Genomic DNA, 13,429 nt, shown 5'->3' on the forward strand with positions numbered 1-13,429 from the left:
TGGGATAACATCCGGGCCCTGCCTCCCAGGAGGATTATGCGGAGAAAGTCATTAAAAAAAGATTCTGAAGACTTTGAAATCTACTAATGAAAAGCATTACATAAGAGGTAGGTAATTATTAATTATTATTTTCAGAAATAGCTCAGAACTGAAAAATTAGCCAAATGTATGATCTAAAACAGAAATACATTTATATAAGGCAGTAAATAGTAGCAAGAAATACCACATTGCAGCATGCTAAACTCAGAAGACTTTTATTAGTATTGTTAACATTCAGATAAGTAAACCATGTAACGGCTACAGGCATGCATAATATCTCACCATAAAAAATCAGGGAAGAGAGAGACAGACTCATGAAGTGCACAATAACAGCATGTGCAGCTAAAAACCTAACATAAAGTGGCACAATATTTATGCTGAAGTGACCAGCAGCAGCTCTAAACTTCACAGGGTTACTGAACCAACACAGTGCTGTAGAACAGACATTCAGTTCTAAAGTACTTGTGCCCATTTAGGACCTGGTTGGAAGTCCAATTAAATCAATGGGACTCTTCTTTTGGATAGGCTTTGGATCAGGCCCATCAGAGGCATGGTTTGATTAAATAAGAGAGGTCTTGACACTATCAACCAGTTATTCACACATCGCTGCCTGAAGCTAGAAATGTATGTTATGCTGCCTTCATAGTACTCACTTTTTCTCATTCACTTTTGCACAAAGATAAATCCTCTAAATCATTTCAGTCAGTTCAATTTATGTCACAAGAATTCCACAAAATGAGAAAACAAGAAATTACCTTGTCACATCTAATGAGCAAACGAAGCAATGCACACATGGGCTGTAACACCATGTTCCACTCCCTGGCACTGAAAAGCTAAGGAGAGCAAGAGCAGCAGCAGCAATTTAAAGAGACTCATTTTTGTCAATAACGAAAACTGCATAATGCAACAGAGCAAGAAATGCTTTAACTTATGAAAGTGAGTGTGCATGCTAGGGAGAAAACAAAGCTGTAGAAGGCTTAACAGGCACAGTTATATTTGGAAAACAAATCCATTTTACAGCATAATTCAGAGTGCTGCCTCTCATTTATAAGCGATTGCTAAAAAAAATGAACCAAAACTTAATATACCAGATGTACTTGGAGAGCAAACCATTCAGTCTCTTTGTATCGATTGTTACAATTAAAGGAAGTCTGAGAACTATAAGACTGCTTATTTGGTGAACAGCATTGCACATCACAGAAATAGGAAGATGTCAAACAACTTATTGAAGGTTTATATGCTATCGACTTTGATCACTTAGGTGCGTTGCTCTGATCCAGGACAATTACCCTGAAATAAAAAAATGAGATTAAACAAAACAATACGTTTTTCTTGTATGAGCAATTCATAAGCAGTGATGGGAATGGGATTCTAAAGCATTATGTCGGTCTCCAGAGCGCTGGAACAAAAGGTATACCTAGCACACGCAGTAAAAGGAGAATGCGTAAGTTCTCTCACTTCGACCTGAGTGACAATTTGGTTTGCATAGGCACTACCTCAGGCCCAGATCCTCAGAGGTATTTAGGCACCTAACTCCTCCCAATGGGAGTTGAAATCAATGAGTTAGGCAGCTAAATACTGTTGAGATTCTCGGCCTTAGGGCAGAATTTAACATAAACCCCCAAACTGTGCTAGGTTTTGATCCCATTTATTTTGCTCACTAGGCCAAATATCAGGTTGAGAAACTTCTTTGTCTTTCAACTGTATTAGCTAAAGTACAGTGGAGCACATATTTGTGGTATCACCAGAACAACTGACTTTCACACATACAAATATCTAATAAAAGTTTACCTGAATGGAGAAGGCCAAGGCAGCCGCTGCCATAAGCTGGGTTTTGGATCCTCAGGATTTGTAGCTTGAAAGGAAGTACAGAAGCAATAAGAACACACGCATCCTACACCACAATACTTCATTAGGAAAGCTTTGGGGTTTTTTGTCAGCATGTAAAAAAGCTGCAGAGATTGCTGCTAAAAATCCCTTCAATGGGCCCACTAAGCTGCAGTTATATTCAGAAACCAGTGGCTATCTGTTACTGTGCTTATAAAGGTAGATTGTACTATACCTTCTCTGCAGAACCTTTTGCTGGGGAAAACATTCCTGGCAGCACTGAACAAGTCAGGGGTTGATTCTGCCACCCTAACTCCTGCAGGAGTAGCCCCACTGAAATTGTCCTAGACTGTTAACACAGGTGTAAAGTTAGAATTTAACCCTTTCGTTTCCAGACTTGTGTGTTTAAATATATTGCCAACACTTTCAAAAGTGACTAGTAATTTGGGAACTGCAACTTTTGGGCCCCCAACTTGAAAGCTCAGCATCCACTCTCTAAACATCAGGCTCTTTTAAGTCTTCTCATGCTAGGCACTCAGAATCACAAGTCACTTTTGAAAGTCAAGGACTACAACCTTAAGACTGCATTAGCCTGTTTTTGCAGTGAGACCCTAGATTCTACCATGTTTGTTTATACAATAACAAATCCAAACCTACGAACTTCCCCCATGTTAAATGAAGTTCTCTTAACAGGTAAAGAATGAAAACAATAGGAAAGTGTTACTGTCTAATTTGACATTACTCACTAGCTGTAAAATTCCAGGACATCTTTTTTAACTGTTTCCAATGAAGATCTAGACAGGATTATACTCAAGTGCAGTTGCCTAAGACAGCCAGAGTACAGGGATGCTCTCCTGTCACTACCATCCCTACCCGCTTCTCTCATTTCTGCAGTTCCTTGTATCCAGGCTGGGGGTCAGCTGGCCTAATGATTATGTGGCTGCTTCTCAACAACCGCACTCAAGTCCAGGAACTTTGACCGGCTAAGGGTATATTATTAGTCACACTGTTTGACTAGGGGAAGCTCCACTGGAGTAAAACCCCATTGTTTGGGTTTTATATTTTCAAATCAGCTCTTGAATTTTAGAACCTAATACATTCTTCCCAGTTTGCCCCACTGGCAGGCTGTTGATCACTAGGGAAGGGTAACACCAACAGCTAAGTGCCTCAGCTGCCATGCTATCACCACGTGGTAAAAGGTAGCTCCTTCCTCCTAATCTAAAGAACCTGCGTAAGACAGTGTGGATGATACAAGTCAGTCAGCTGCAGCAAGGTGCCACAAGCACTACTCAACGGAAGGCCACTACGCCTTTAAGAGGCATATAAAGCAAAGGAAGCTCCTTTGATCTGACTCCTTCGCCTGATGAAGAACGTATGTCCTCCTCACCAACTCCTCTCCTCCGCCACCTCTAGCTAGTAGGAGAGGAGAAAGGGGAAGGATGACTTAGGGTATATCTACACTGTGATAAAACCCCATGGCACTGTGTTTTAGAGCATGGGTCAGCTGACTCAGGCTGCGGGGCTAAAAATGGCAGTGTAGATGTTGGGGTCTCGGAGCCAAGGCTCCAGCCCGAGTGTCTAGGCCAGAATTTTATAGCCCCTTGAGCCCGAGTCAGCTGACCTAGGCCAGCCAGAGGTGTTTTATTGCAGTGTAGTCAAACCCTCCGGGACGTGGTAGTGTTAGTGCGGAAGTCACGTGTTCAACCCCAACCCACACAAACAGTAGCTGAAAGCCTTTATAATGTGAAGGCCTTAATGTGCCTTAGCAGATTAAATGGGATATGGACACTGTGTGATCACAGTTCCTCCAAAGCGCGTTGATAGCTCAGTGTGGGAAGCTGCACTCTCACTACCCACATGTAAGCAGTTCTTTAACTCAAGAGAGCAATGGGCTGTCAGGCTAACACCTTTGATCAACGCTGGTAAAAATCAAAGTTTAATAATAAAACAGAATTTTACCCCAAAGCAGCTTCCTCTGTTCTAAAAGCTTGGGACAGAACTGGTATCAGTGTGTTCCAAAGGGCAAAGCAATCAGTAAGAGAACAATAGCTAACAGCCTTGCTCAGTGCAAGATATTTATTACTAATAAACTCATTGCTGCCAGGATAATAAACAAGTCATTGCCAAGCACAGTATATTATATCTTTACAAATTAAGAAAGACCTTCGGTATTCCCTGAACAGCTTTTGGTCTCTCTGCTTTCTGCCCTGGTGCCACCTTCCTCTAGTCCACTCTTCATTTCATCATCTCCTTGATCTTTAAGGTTTGTTGCCCTTCAATGACAGAGATTTGTGTGTCAAGTCACAATTTTATATTTTATTTGGGGGAAGTTTAATAGAGACCATTAATATATAAGTCCCTAAAACAGCTAAGCATCTGCTTTTTGCTCTTGTCCTCCGCTGTTGAGCCAGGAGATCAGTTTGCAGCTGTGCATTACATTTACAATCAGACTCCGGTGATCCTCCATCCCCCTCCGTTGAGGATCAGGAATTATCACTTAAGACAGATGCGTACTACAGCAGCAGGCAGCGGCAGGTAGACACCATACAGTATTTCACTTTGGTTTCTCTCAGCAGATGCCTGAAACCTTAGACATTATATGGGAGCAATCCAAAACCCATGGGCTTTGGATCAGGCCCTCTATCTAACATGACTGTGCGTATCTGAAGTAACCCTACCTGCACCTCCATCAATGTCTTTCCTTTCCATCAGGATATTTGGGCTGCGTGAGCAGAGAAATTTTGATGCCAAACAAATTAATGTGTATCCACATGGGACTGTGTGCATTCCTTTGACTCCAAAATGGAGTTGTATTGTAGGAGTGACTATTACACTTGACAGTTGGTAAGGAAGGGGCAGAATCTTCTGAGAACTGCTCACAACTATCACAGCATGTGCTAGGCTCTGGTTGCTGGTGCTAACAAGGGGGAAAAGATTATTTGACACACACACAAAGTCTTTTTTAAACTATGTTTCTATGACATTTGCCATTTTCATAATTATTTCCCAAGTTGTACTGACAAATGATTGCCCTCATCAGAACATTCTGTTTATAAGATCCCTTAATCTAAAGAACTTTCATGGCTCTTCTCTTTTTATATATATTCTTCTTTTCTATTTTTTCAAACTCTAGTAATATGGCAGGTCACCTCCAGCTTTTAGAAAGATGATCCATGCCGTTTCACAGCTACTTTTACTTTCCACCTACCAGAGACTACCTTAATAACACAGTCACTTCTCTCTAGGTCTAGTAGTGAGAGTCCCAAATCCTGATGTCTCCTGCTAAGTTCTCTAGAGCATTGCTGCCACCAGAATGACAATCTGCTTTCTAGAGGGCCCAGCATAGTCTCATGCACAAAATAAAAGTACAATATACTTATGAATGAAATATCCATTATCTCCTAACCTAACAAGGTATCCCCAAGGTTCTCCTTGGACTTCGTCATCCTCTGGAATTGGTTGGAGAATTTTTTCTAAGAGATCATCAAGAGTAGAATGAGCTCTATTGAATGAGAGATTAAAAAGGAGTCTGTAAAGTTAAATACTTTATGTTTTGAACAAACAATTTCTTTACCTGAATTACCCAAGATTACTAAAACTGAAAGAACATTTATTTTAAATATCTAATTTATTTTTCACCATTCATGTTATTTATTTCTTGTTTCTCATATCTGGGGAAATAGGCCTGGCAGCTTTATTATCATTTATAGTCAGTTTCACTTGCAGGTTCTTATCCACCAGCACAGAGTTGCAGAGTTTCGGATGTTAAGGATTTATATCCCCCTTAAGGCCCAGTATAAAGGGCCCTTTATTTAAATGAGAATCAAGTCCTCAATGTTTGTTATCAAACATTACAATGGTGCAATCATACATGGAGCAGGAATTATCAGGTGTGTACTAGAGGAGTAAGCAGTGGTCAGAAGTAATGTTCAGGATAATGGAGGGGGACAACTTGCTATCTGCACGGAATCTCCTATAACATAGTAGCATTCTCTGAAATGCTTCTAGTTTCAGACGCAGGGCCAGAAAGACAGGTAGAACTGCAGGGTCTCAATGCATGGATGAAACAACAGTGTAGGGAGGAGGGTTTTAGGTTTATTAGGAACTGAGGAAACTTTTGGGAAAGGACGTGCCTATACAGAAAGGATGGGTTCCACCTAAACCAAAATGGATCAGATTGCTGGCATGTAAAATGTAAAAAGCTATAGAGATTTTTTAAACTAAGGGCTAGGGGAAAGCCAACAGATGCAGAGGAGCACAAAATTTGGGCAGAGACATCCATTAGGGATTAATTTATTAAAGGGGGAAATCTGTACCCTCATAAAGGGGATAGGAAAGAAGTTGGTAAAATACAGGTAGGTGAAAGTGAGGAATAGTCAAATGTAAAACAGTCCCATTTAAATATAACACATGAAGGAAAGCAACAGAAAATTGACTCAACCCCATGTTCCAGGTATCCCTGAACCTCAGACTGCCAGAAGATGGGATTAGACTACAGCATTGGATGAGAGGATCACTCAAAATTAACCTTTTCTGTTCATTCCCTCTGAAGCATCTGGCACTGCCCACTTGTCAGAGATGGGATACTGGGCTAGATGGACCATTAGTCTGACCCAGTATGGCCATTCTTATGTAACATATTGAACTCTACTTTAATACTTTGCCTCCTGAGATCTAAAATGCTTTGGAAACAGCCTCCTTACTCTTCTCTTTTAGTACCTTTCTGTTTCTTCTGCTAGATTCAATATCTCTTTAGTCCATACGTTGTGATCTATCTCTCCCTTATTCTCAATTTCTTCTTCCTCCTCTTTGTCTTCTGGATTAATTTGAGTGAGAACTATTTGCATAAACAGAGTGACTTTTAATGTTAAAGATACAAGTGAAGTGGTTAAAGAAATTAAAATGCATTTGTACATCCTACTGTGCTTCAGAAACGTTCGCCTGCCCCAAATCATCTGATTTTCAATTAAACAAGTCCATTGTGGATCTACTTTTAGAAAAGGCCAGTAGCAAGACCCACATAAGTAGTGAAATCTACCACCTTTCTATATTCACAGAAGCTAACATATTGCTGCATGGTAAAATGGAAAATGCATGAGGAAATAAATCTTTAATCTTTCCCCCCTGCCCTTCTAGATATGGCAGAAAATCAAAAGGAAACCTGTAGATGTTGGCTTTGCTGCCCCATTTAGCAGAATCCAACACTATTTATTTTTCCCTAGACTTATCTTAGTAAATTTTATTCCCTGTAGCATATGAATTAATTCACAGCAACCTTCTGCTAAGCTATGATAAGCAGGCAGCAGCAGGCTGTCACTAGAATGAAATCTGAAATAGCTATACTTTATGCAAATACAAAAACCCATGCTGACTGACCGGCAAGCAACACAGAATGCTGCATTCCTCATCATCTAAGAACAAGATACCCCTGTGAATCAACACTCACAGTGGCTTCTTTATCCTAGGTAACTATTTTAAATGGGTAAAGATCTCTCACAACTTGTAGGGCAACACAAACACCAGTATCATACTCAAGTATCTTTTTAGCCTCTATACAGAGTTACTCAGGTTTCTGACTTGCTTTCACCTGCTTTCCCCCTTTTCCTTCTGCCTTCCTAATAACAAATGCAGAGCTCATTCATTAAATTTTAGGTTTTCTATTCACCTGGTGACTTGAGCTGCACATCTAAAACATGACTCCCATCTATTATCATTCTGGGTTTCAATGGCATGAGAAATTCAGTATTCTGTTCTTTGGTCTCTTAAAACAGATTGCGAACCAGATGATATTGGAGCACTATGTGCTCTGTAATCTTGGCCAAACAGCTGCAATTTTCTTGGAGTATGAGATCATAGAGTTATAAGAACTGTGAAAGGGTAATCTAAATACAAAATAAACTGCCACATCATTAGGATGCACCCTTGGAGAATGCAAGGAGCACTCTTTACTGATTTGCTCTCGGATTGACAACTTGAGCTCTCTTTTGCTGCAAAACCTGAGCCAGCTGTTCATTATCCCTCCTTTCTGGGTTATAGTGCCTATCTTAGATGAAAACTGTAGTGTCATGATACTATTAAAGTTACACTAAAAGAGAACAATCCTGCAGCCTCTCTCCATGCAAGACTCTCTCAGACTTCAGTGAGAGCTCAGTGGACAGAAAGATTGCAACAATGGGAAAGAACCTCTGCTACTGATTTGAAGGGTTCTGATTTAGAAGGATGATACCCAAGTCCAGTCTGGAAATATTTTCAAGTTCTTCCAAACCTCTGTGTCAGGATGGCAACCACAGATCCTAAAAAGCCAGCAAATAAAAGTTTAGCACAACAGCTAAACATACCAGTAGTCATTATTTGAGTTATTCAATTTTAGAATGAGAACTGCTCTGCATCAACGTAAAGTTTATTTGTATTTGCAATCTCAATCTCATTGCTCTCTATTATCAGCAACTAACCATTCATTGGCATGTTGCGGGTATGGGATCCTTTCTCCTCAAAGTCCTGATAGTGGGCATCTTGCCGCTTTAAATTTTCTGTTGAAAAAAAGTAGCACTTCTTTCTTTACTGCTTCAGATATTGTTTCAAAATCCATTCCATGTTATCTGGGGCAGTGTGTTACTTTTTCTATTTACATGCAAGATAAAGAATATGTAATCTGAAACTGATCCATAATTTAATCTTACAATTTGGCACAGGATCACAAGCTACCTTCTCTGTGCCAACCTCCCATTTGCTTGCTTTAGGTATATATATAAAAATAAAATTCCAACTTTTACAAAGAGATTTAGATGGAGACATGACCAGAAGCAATATGTGACTTCAAATCTGTTTGTCACCTTCAGTATCACATGTAAAAGCAGTGACTTCTCCATGGTGCTGCTGAACCATGGTAACAAACTGTAAATGAAGCTAACCTGGCAGAACCATTTTTTACCGAACACTGTGACCTAAAAAATAGAGACTCCTTTGAGGATGTATTTGGCCTTTGTTTGGGAATACAAAAACATTCAATTATAATCCTCAATTATCTGAATGTAAGAGTGAGGTGGGGGAGATGAAGGAAGTAATTTTGTACAACCAAGGGAATATTTGGGGGAAACAATGGAAAATTTTCCACTGTATTTTCTGTCTGGCGGTATGTCCAAATAAGAGAAGAAACTTAAATAATTTAGGATGAGCTCTTCAATAATGCCTGAGGGATTTGGATGCCCAGCTTCCATTAATCTTAATGGAGAATGGGTATCCAAATCCCTTAGGCATCTTTGAAGATTTTAGCCTTACTTCACTTGTGGAACTTGTTTCAATGTTAAATTACAACAATGCTCAGCAACTTGACTGCCATCACCTGGCAGGATTACTGGTCACAACTGTTCTGTGATGTTTGTGAATCTGCCAAGTCAGGAGCCCCAAGGCCCAATTCATTATGAAGTTTGGTGCCAATTATTTAAATTGTTGACATCTAATTTGTTACTCATCTCCTGGCAACAGCTGGGTCGAGATCTCCCATATGGTCACCTATGCATTTTGTATTAGTGCATCATGCTGGGAAATCCTGATCACTCATAGGAGGAGGACCCTGGATATAAAATGTAACTGGCAAGCCCCAAAACATTTTGGTTTTAACGCTGCTTACCAATTTCATCTAGTAGCTCCTGGGCTGGTGGAGGCAGCTCATTAATTAAGTGGTCTGATGTCGGGGAGAAAGCTGGGCTCGAATCAGCTGGAAAAAAATGTCTAATCAACTAATAGTGATGACTATAATAATTATAATACAAGTTCTGATTACGACAACATCTAACAAACCTTCCCTGAGCTGGGCTCACTCACATTCTACCAAATACCCTTCAATAATTTCATAATTTAAAGCTAGACATAAAGCTAGACTTGCAGTTACAGGCCTCAATTTTGTGGATGCAATTTGGAGCCAACAATTATTTGCACCTATAATTTAGGTCTATCACAGTAGGTGTCCAAATTCTTAATCTGCAGGTGCGAACAGGAAATCTGGGATCTGAGTTACTTAATTCAATCATTTGCAAGTGAAAAACTGCCCACTGTTCTCTGCCCCTGCAAAAGTAGAGATCTGGTTAAGGCCAGGTTGGAAACGTGTTCCTTACAATAATGCAGCTGTGAGATTTCTTTAATAATCTGCTGTACCTTTCCGTAGGTCACTCTGCTGAGTGTCAGGAAATGGGTTACGAGATTCTTTCCTGGGCTTTCTCAAAAGTGAAGAAGCACTGAGTGCTGACAAACCACTCTGTAAAAGACCATGTATAAATGAAGCATAGGAGTACAAACTGTTTTTCTGTGTTCTTCTCCTCTGCTAAACCCAAGATGAGAGGAGGCAATAATCAATTAGCATAAAGTTCAACTGTTCTATTCTTAGTGCTGGCCCATAACCCCAGAGGCAGATCATGCACTCAGTGTGCAGCACAGAATACAATAGGAAGATAAGGAGCAAATGCAGCAGCCACCCTTCAGACAAACATTGTGATGGGTCTCCTTAGGGTATGTCTACACTACGAAATTAGGTCGAATTTATAGAAGTCGGTTTTGTAGAAAGCGGTTTTATACAGTTCATTGTGTGTGTCCCCACACAAGTGCTCTAAGTGCATGTAGTCGGCGGAGTGCGTCCACAGTACCGAGGCAACTGTCGACTTCTGGAGCGTTGCATTGTGGGTGGCTATCCCACAGTTCCCGCAGTCTCCGCTGCCTATCTGAATTCTGGGTAGAAATCCCAGTGCCTGATGGGGCTAAAACATTGTCGCGGGTGGTTCTGGGTACATATCGTCAGAGCCCTGTTCCCTCACTCCCTCTGTGAAAGCAGGGGCAGACAATCGTTTTGCGCCTTTTTTCTTGAGTTCCCTGTGCAGACGCCATACCACAGCAAGCATGGAGTCCACTCAGATCACTTTGGCAATTAGGAGCACAATAAACACCACGCGCATTATCCAGCAGTATATGCAGCACCGGAACCTGGCAAAGCGATACCGGGCGAGTAGGCGACGTCAGCGCGGTAACGTGAGTAATGAGGACATGGACACAGACTTCTCTGAAAGCATGGGCCCTGCCAATGTGGGCATCATGGTGCTATTGGGCCAGGTTCATGCGGTGGAACGCCGATTCTGGGGTCGGGAAACAAGCACAGACTGGTGGGACCGCATAGTGTTGCGGGTCTGGGATGATTCCCAGTGGCTGCGAAACTTTCGCATGTGTAAGGGCACTTTTATGGAACTTTGTGACTTGCTTTCCCCTGCCCTGAGGTGCAAGAATACCAAGATGAGAGCAGCCCTCACAGTTGAGATGCGAGTGGCGATAGCCCTGTGGAAGCTTGCAACGCCAGACAGCTACCGGTCAGTAGGGAATCAATTTGGAGTGGGCAAATCTACTGTGGGGGCTGATGTGATGCAAGTAGCCAACCGCAATCAAAGATCTGCTGATATCAAGGGTAGTGACCCTGGGAAATGTGCAGGTCATAGTGGATGGCTTTGCTGCAATGGGATTCCCTAACTGTGGTGGGGCCATAGACGGAACCCATATCCCTATCTTGGCACCGGAGCACTAAGCCAGCGAGTACATAAACCGCAAGGGGTACTTTTCAATAGTGCTACAAGCACTGGTGGATCACAAGGGACATTTCACCAACATCAACGTGGGATGGCCGGGAAAGGTACATGACGCTCGCATCTTCAGGAACTCTGGTCTGTTTCAAAAGCTGCAAGAAGGGACTTTATTCCCAGACCAGAAAATAACCGCTGGGGACGTTGAAATGCCTATATGTATCTTTGGGGACCCAGCCTACCCCTTAATGCCATGGCTCATGAAGCCATGCACAGGCAGCCTGGACAGTAGTCAGGAGCTGTTCAACTACAGGCTGAGCAAGTGCAGAATGGTGGTAGAATGTGCATTTGGACGTTTAAAGCCGTGCTGGCGCAGTTTACTGACTCAGTTAGACCTCAGTGAAACCAATATTCCCACTGTTATTACTGCTTGCTGTGCGCTCCATAATATCTGTGAGAGTAAGGGGGAGACGTTTATGGCGGGGTAGGAGGTTGAGGCAAATTGCCTGGCTGCTGGTTTTGCACAGCCAGACACCAGGGCGGTTAGAAGAGCACAGGAGGGCGCGGTGCACATCAGAGAAGCTTTGAAAACCAGTTTCATGACTGGACAGGCTACGGTGTGAAAGTTCTGTTTGTTTCTCCATGATGAAAACCACCGCCCCTTGGTTCACTCTACTTCCCTGTAAGCTAACCACCCTCCGCTCCTCCCTTCGATCACCACTGTCAGAGGCAATAAAGTCATTGTTGCTTCACATTCATGCATTCTTTATTCATTCATCACACAAATAGGGGGATAACTACCAAGGTAGCCCAGGAGGGGTGGTGGAGGAGAGAAGCACCAGGAGGGGTGGTGGAGGAGGGAAGGACAGGGACACACAGCACTTTAAAACTTATTGAATGCCAGCCTTCTGTTGCTTGGGCAATCCTCTGGGGTGGAGTGGCCGGGTGGCTGGAGGCCCCCCCACCGCGTTCTTGGGCATCTGGGTGAGGAGGCTATGGAACTTGGGGAGGAGGGCGGTTGGTTACACAGGGGCTGTAGCCACGGTCTGTGCTCCTGCTGCCCTTCCTGAAGCTCAACCATACGCTGAAGCATATTGGTTTGATCTTCCAGCAGCCTCAGCATTGAATCCTGCCTCCTCTCATCACGCTGCCGCCACATTTGAGCTTCAGCCCTCTCTTCAGCCCGCCACTTACTCTCTTCAGCCCGCCATCTCTCCTCCCGCTCATATTGTGCTTTCCTGCACTCTGACATTGTCTGCCTCCACGCAGTTGTCTGTGCTCTGTCAGTGTGGGAGGACACCATGAGCTCAGAGAACATTTCATCAAGAGGGCGTTTTTTTCGCCTTCTAATCTTCACTAGCCTCTGGGAAGGAGAAGATCCTGTGATTATTGAAACACATGCAGCTGGTGGAGAAAAAAAAAAGAGGCAGTGGTATTTGAAAAGACACATTTTCTAGAACAATGGCTACACTCTTTCACGGTAAACCTTGCTGTTAACATTACATACACAGCACATGTGCTTTCGTTCCAAGGTCGCATTTTGCCTCCCCCCACCACGTGGCTAGTCCCTCAACCCCCCCCGGCCCCAGCTAACAGCAGGGAACATTTCTGTTCAGCCATAGGCAAACAGCCCAGCAGGAACAGGCACCTCTGCATGTCCCCTTAAGAAAAGCACCCTATTTCAACCAGGTGACCATGAATGATATCACTCTCCTGAGGATAAACACAGAGAGATAAAGAACAGATGTTGTTTGAATGCCAGCAAACATACACTGCAATGCTTTGTTCTACAATGATTCCCGAGTATGTGCTACTGGCCTGGTGTGGTAAAGTGTCCTACCATGGTGGGTGGAATAAGGCTGCCCTCCCCAGAAACCTTTTGCAAAGGCTTTGGGAGTACTTCCAGGAGAGCTGCAAATGCCAGGGCAAATTAATCGTTAAACATGCTTGCTTTTAAACCATGTATAGTATTTTAAAAGGTACACTCACCAGAGGTCCCTTCTCCG

The 13,429-nt window shown here is 42.6% G+C and overlaps 1 protein-coding gene across 1 annotated transcript in view; it reads right to left on the minus strand.

The window, feature by feature from the left end:
* Positions 1 to 234: 234 nt before the first annotated feature.
* Positions 235 to 13,429, minus strand: part of TEX14 (testis expressed 14, intercellular bridge forming factor) — a 78,919-nt gene continuing 65,724 nt past the window's right edge. The window contains exons 24-31 of the mRNA XM_073315548.1: positions 10,021 to 10,120; positions 9,497 to 9,583; positions 8,319 to 8,396; positions 6,586 to 6,703; positions 5,273 to 5,368; positions 4,030 to 4,139; positions 1,831 to 1,894; positions 235 to 1,329 (exon numbers count right to left, since the gene is read on the minus strand). Of these exons, the coding sequence (XP_073171649.1) occupies positions 1,293 to 1,329; positions 1,831 to 1,894; positions 4,030 to 4,139; positions 5,273 to 5,368; positions 6,586 to 6,703; positions 8,319 to 8,396; positions 9,497 to 9,583; positions 10,021 to 10,120 (690 nt within the window). The 3' untranslated portion in view covers positions 235 to 1,292. The remainder of the gene's footprint in view (positions 1,330 to 1,830; positions 1,895 to 4,029; positions 4,140 to 5,272; positions 5,369 to 6,585; positions 6,704 to 8,318; positions 8,397 to 9,496; positions 9,584 to 10,020; positions 10,121 to 13,429) is intronic.

The sequence above is a fragment of the Lepidochelys kempii genome, chromosome 17, assembly GCF_965140285.1.
Source record: "Lepidochelys kempii isolate rLepKem1 chromosome 17, rLepKem1.hap1, whole genome shotgun sequence".
Taxonomy (NCBI): domain Eukaryota; kingdom Metazoa; phylum Chordata; order Testudines; family Cheloniidae; genus Lepidochelys; species Lepidochelys kempii.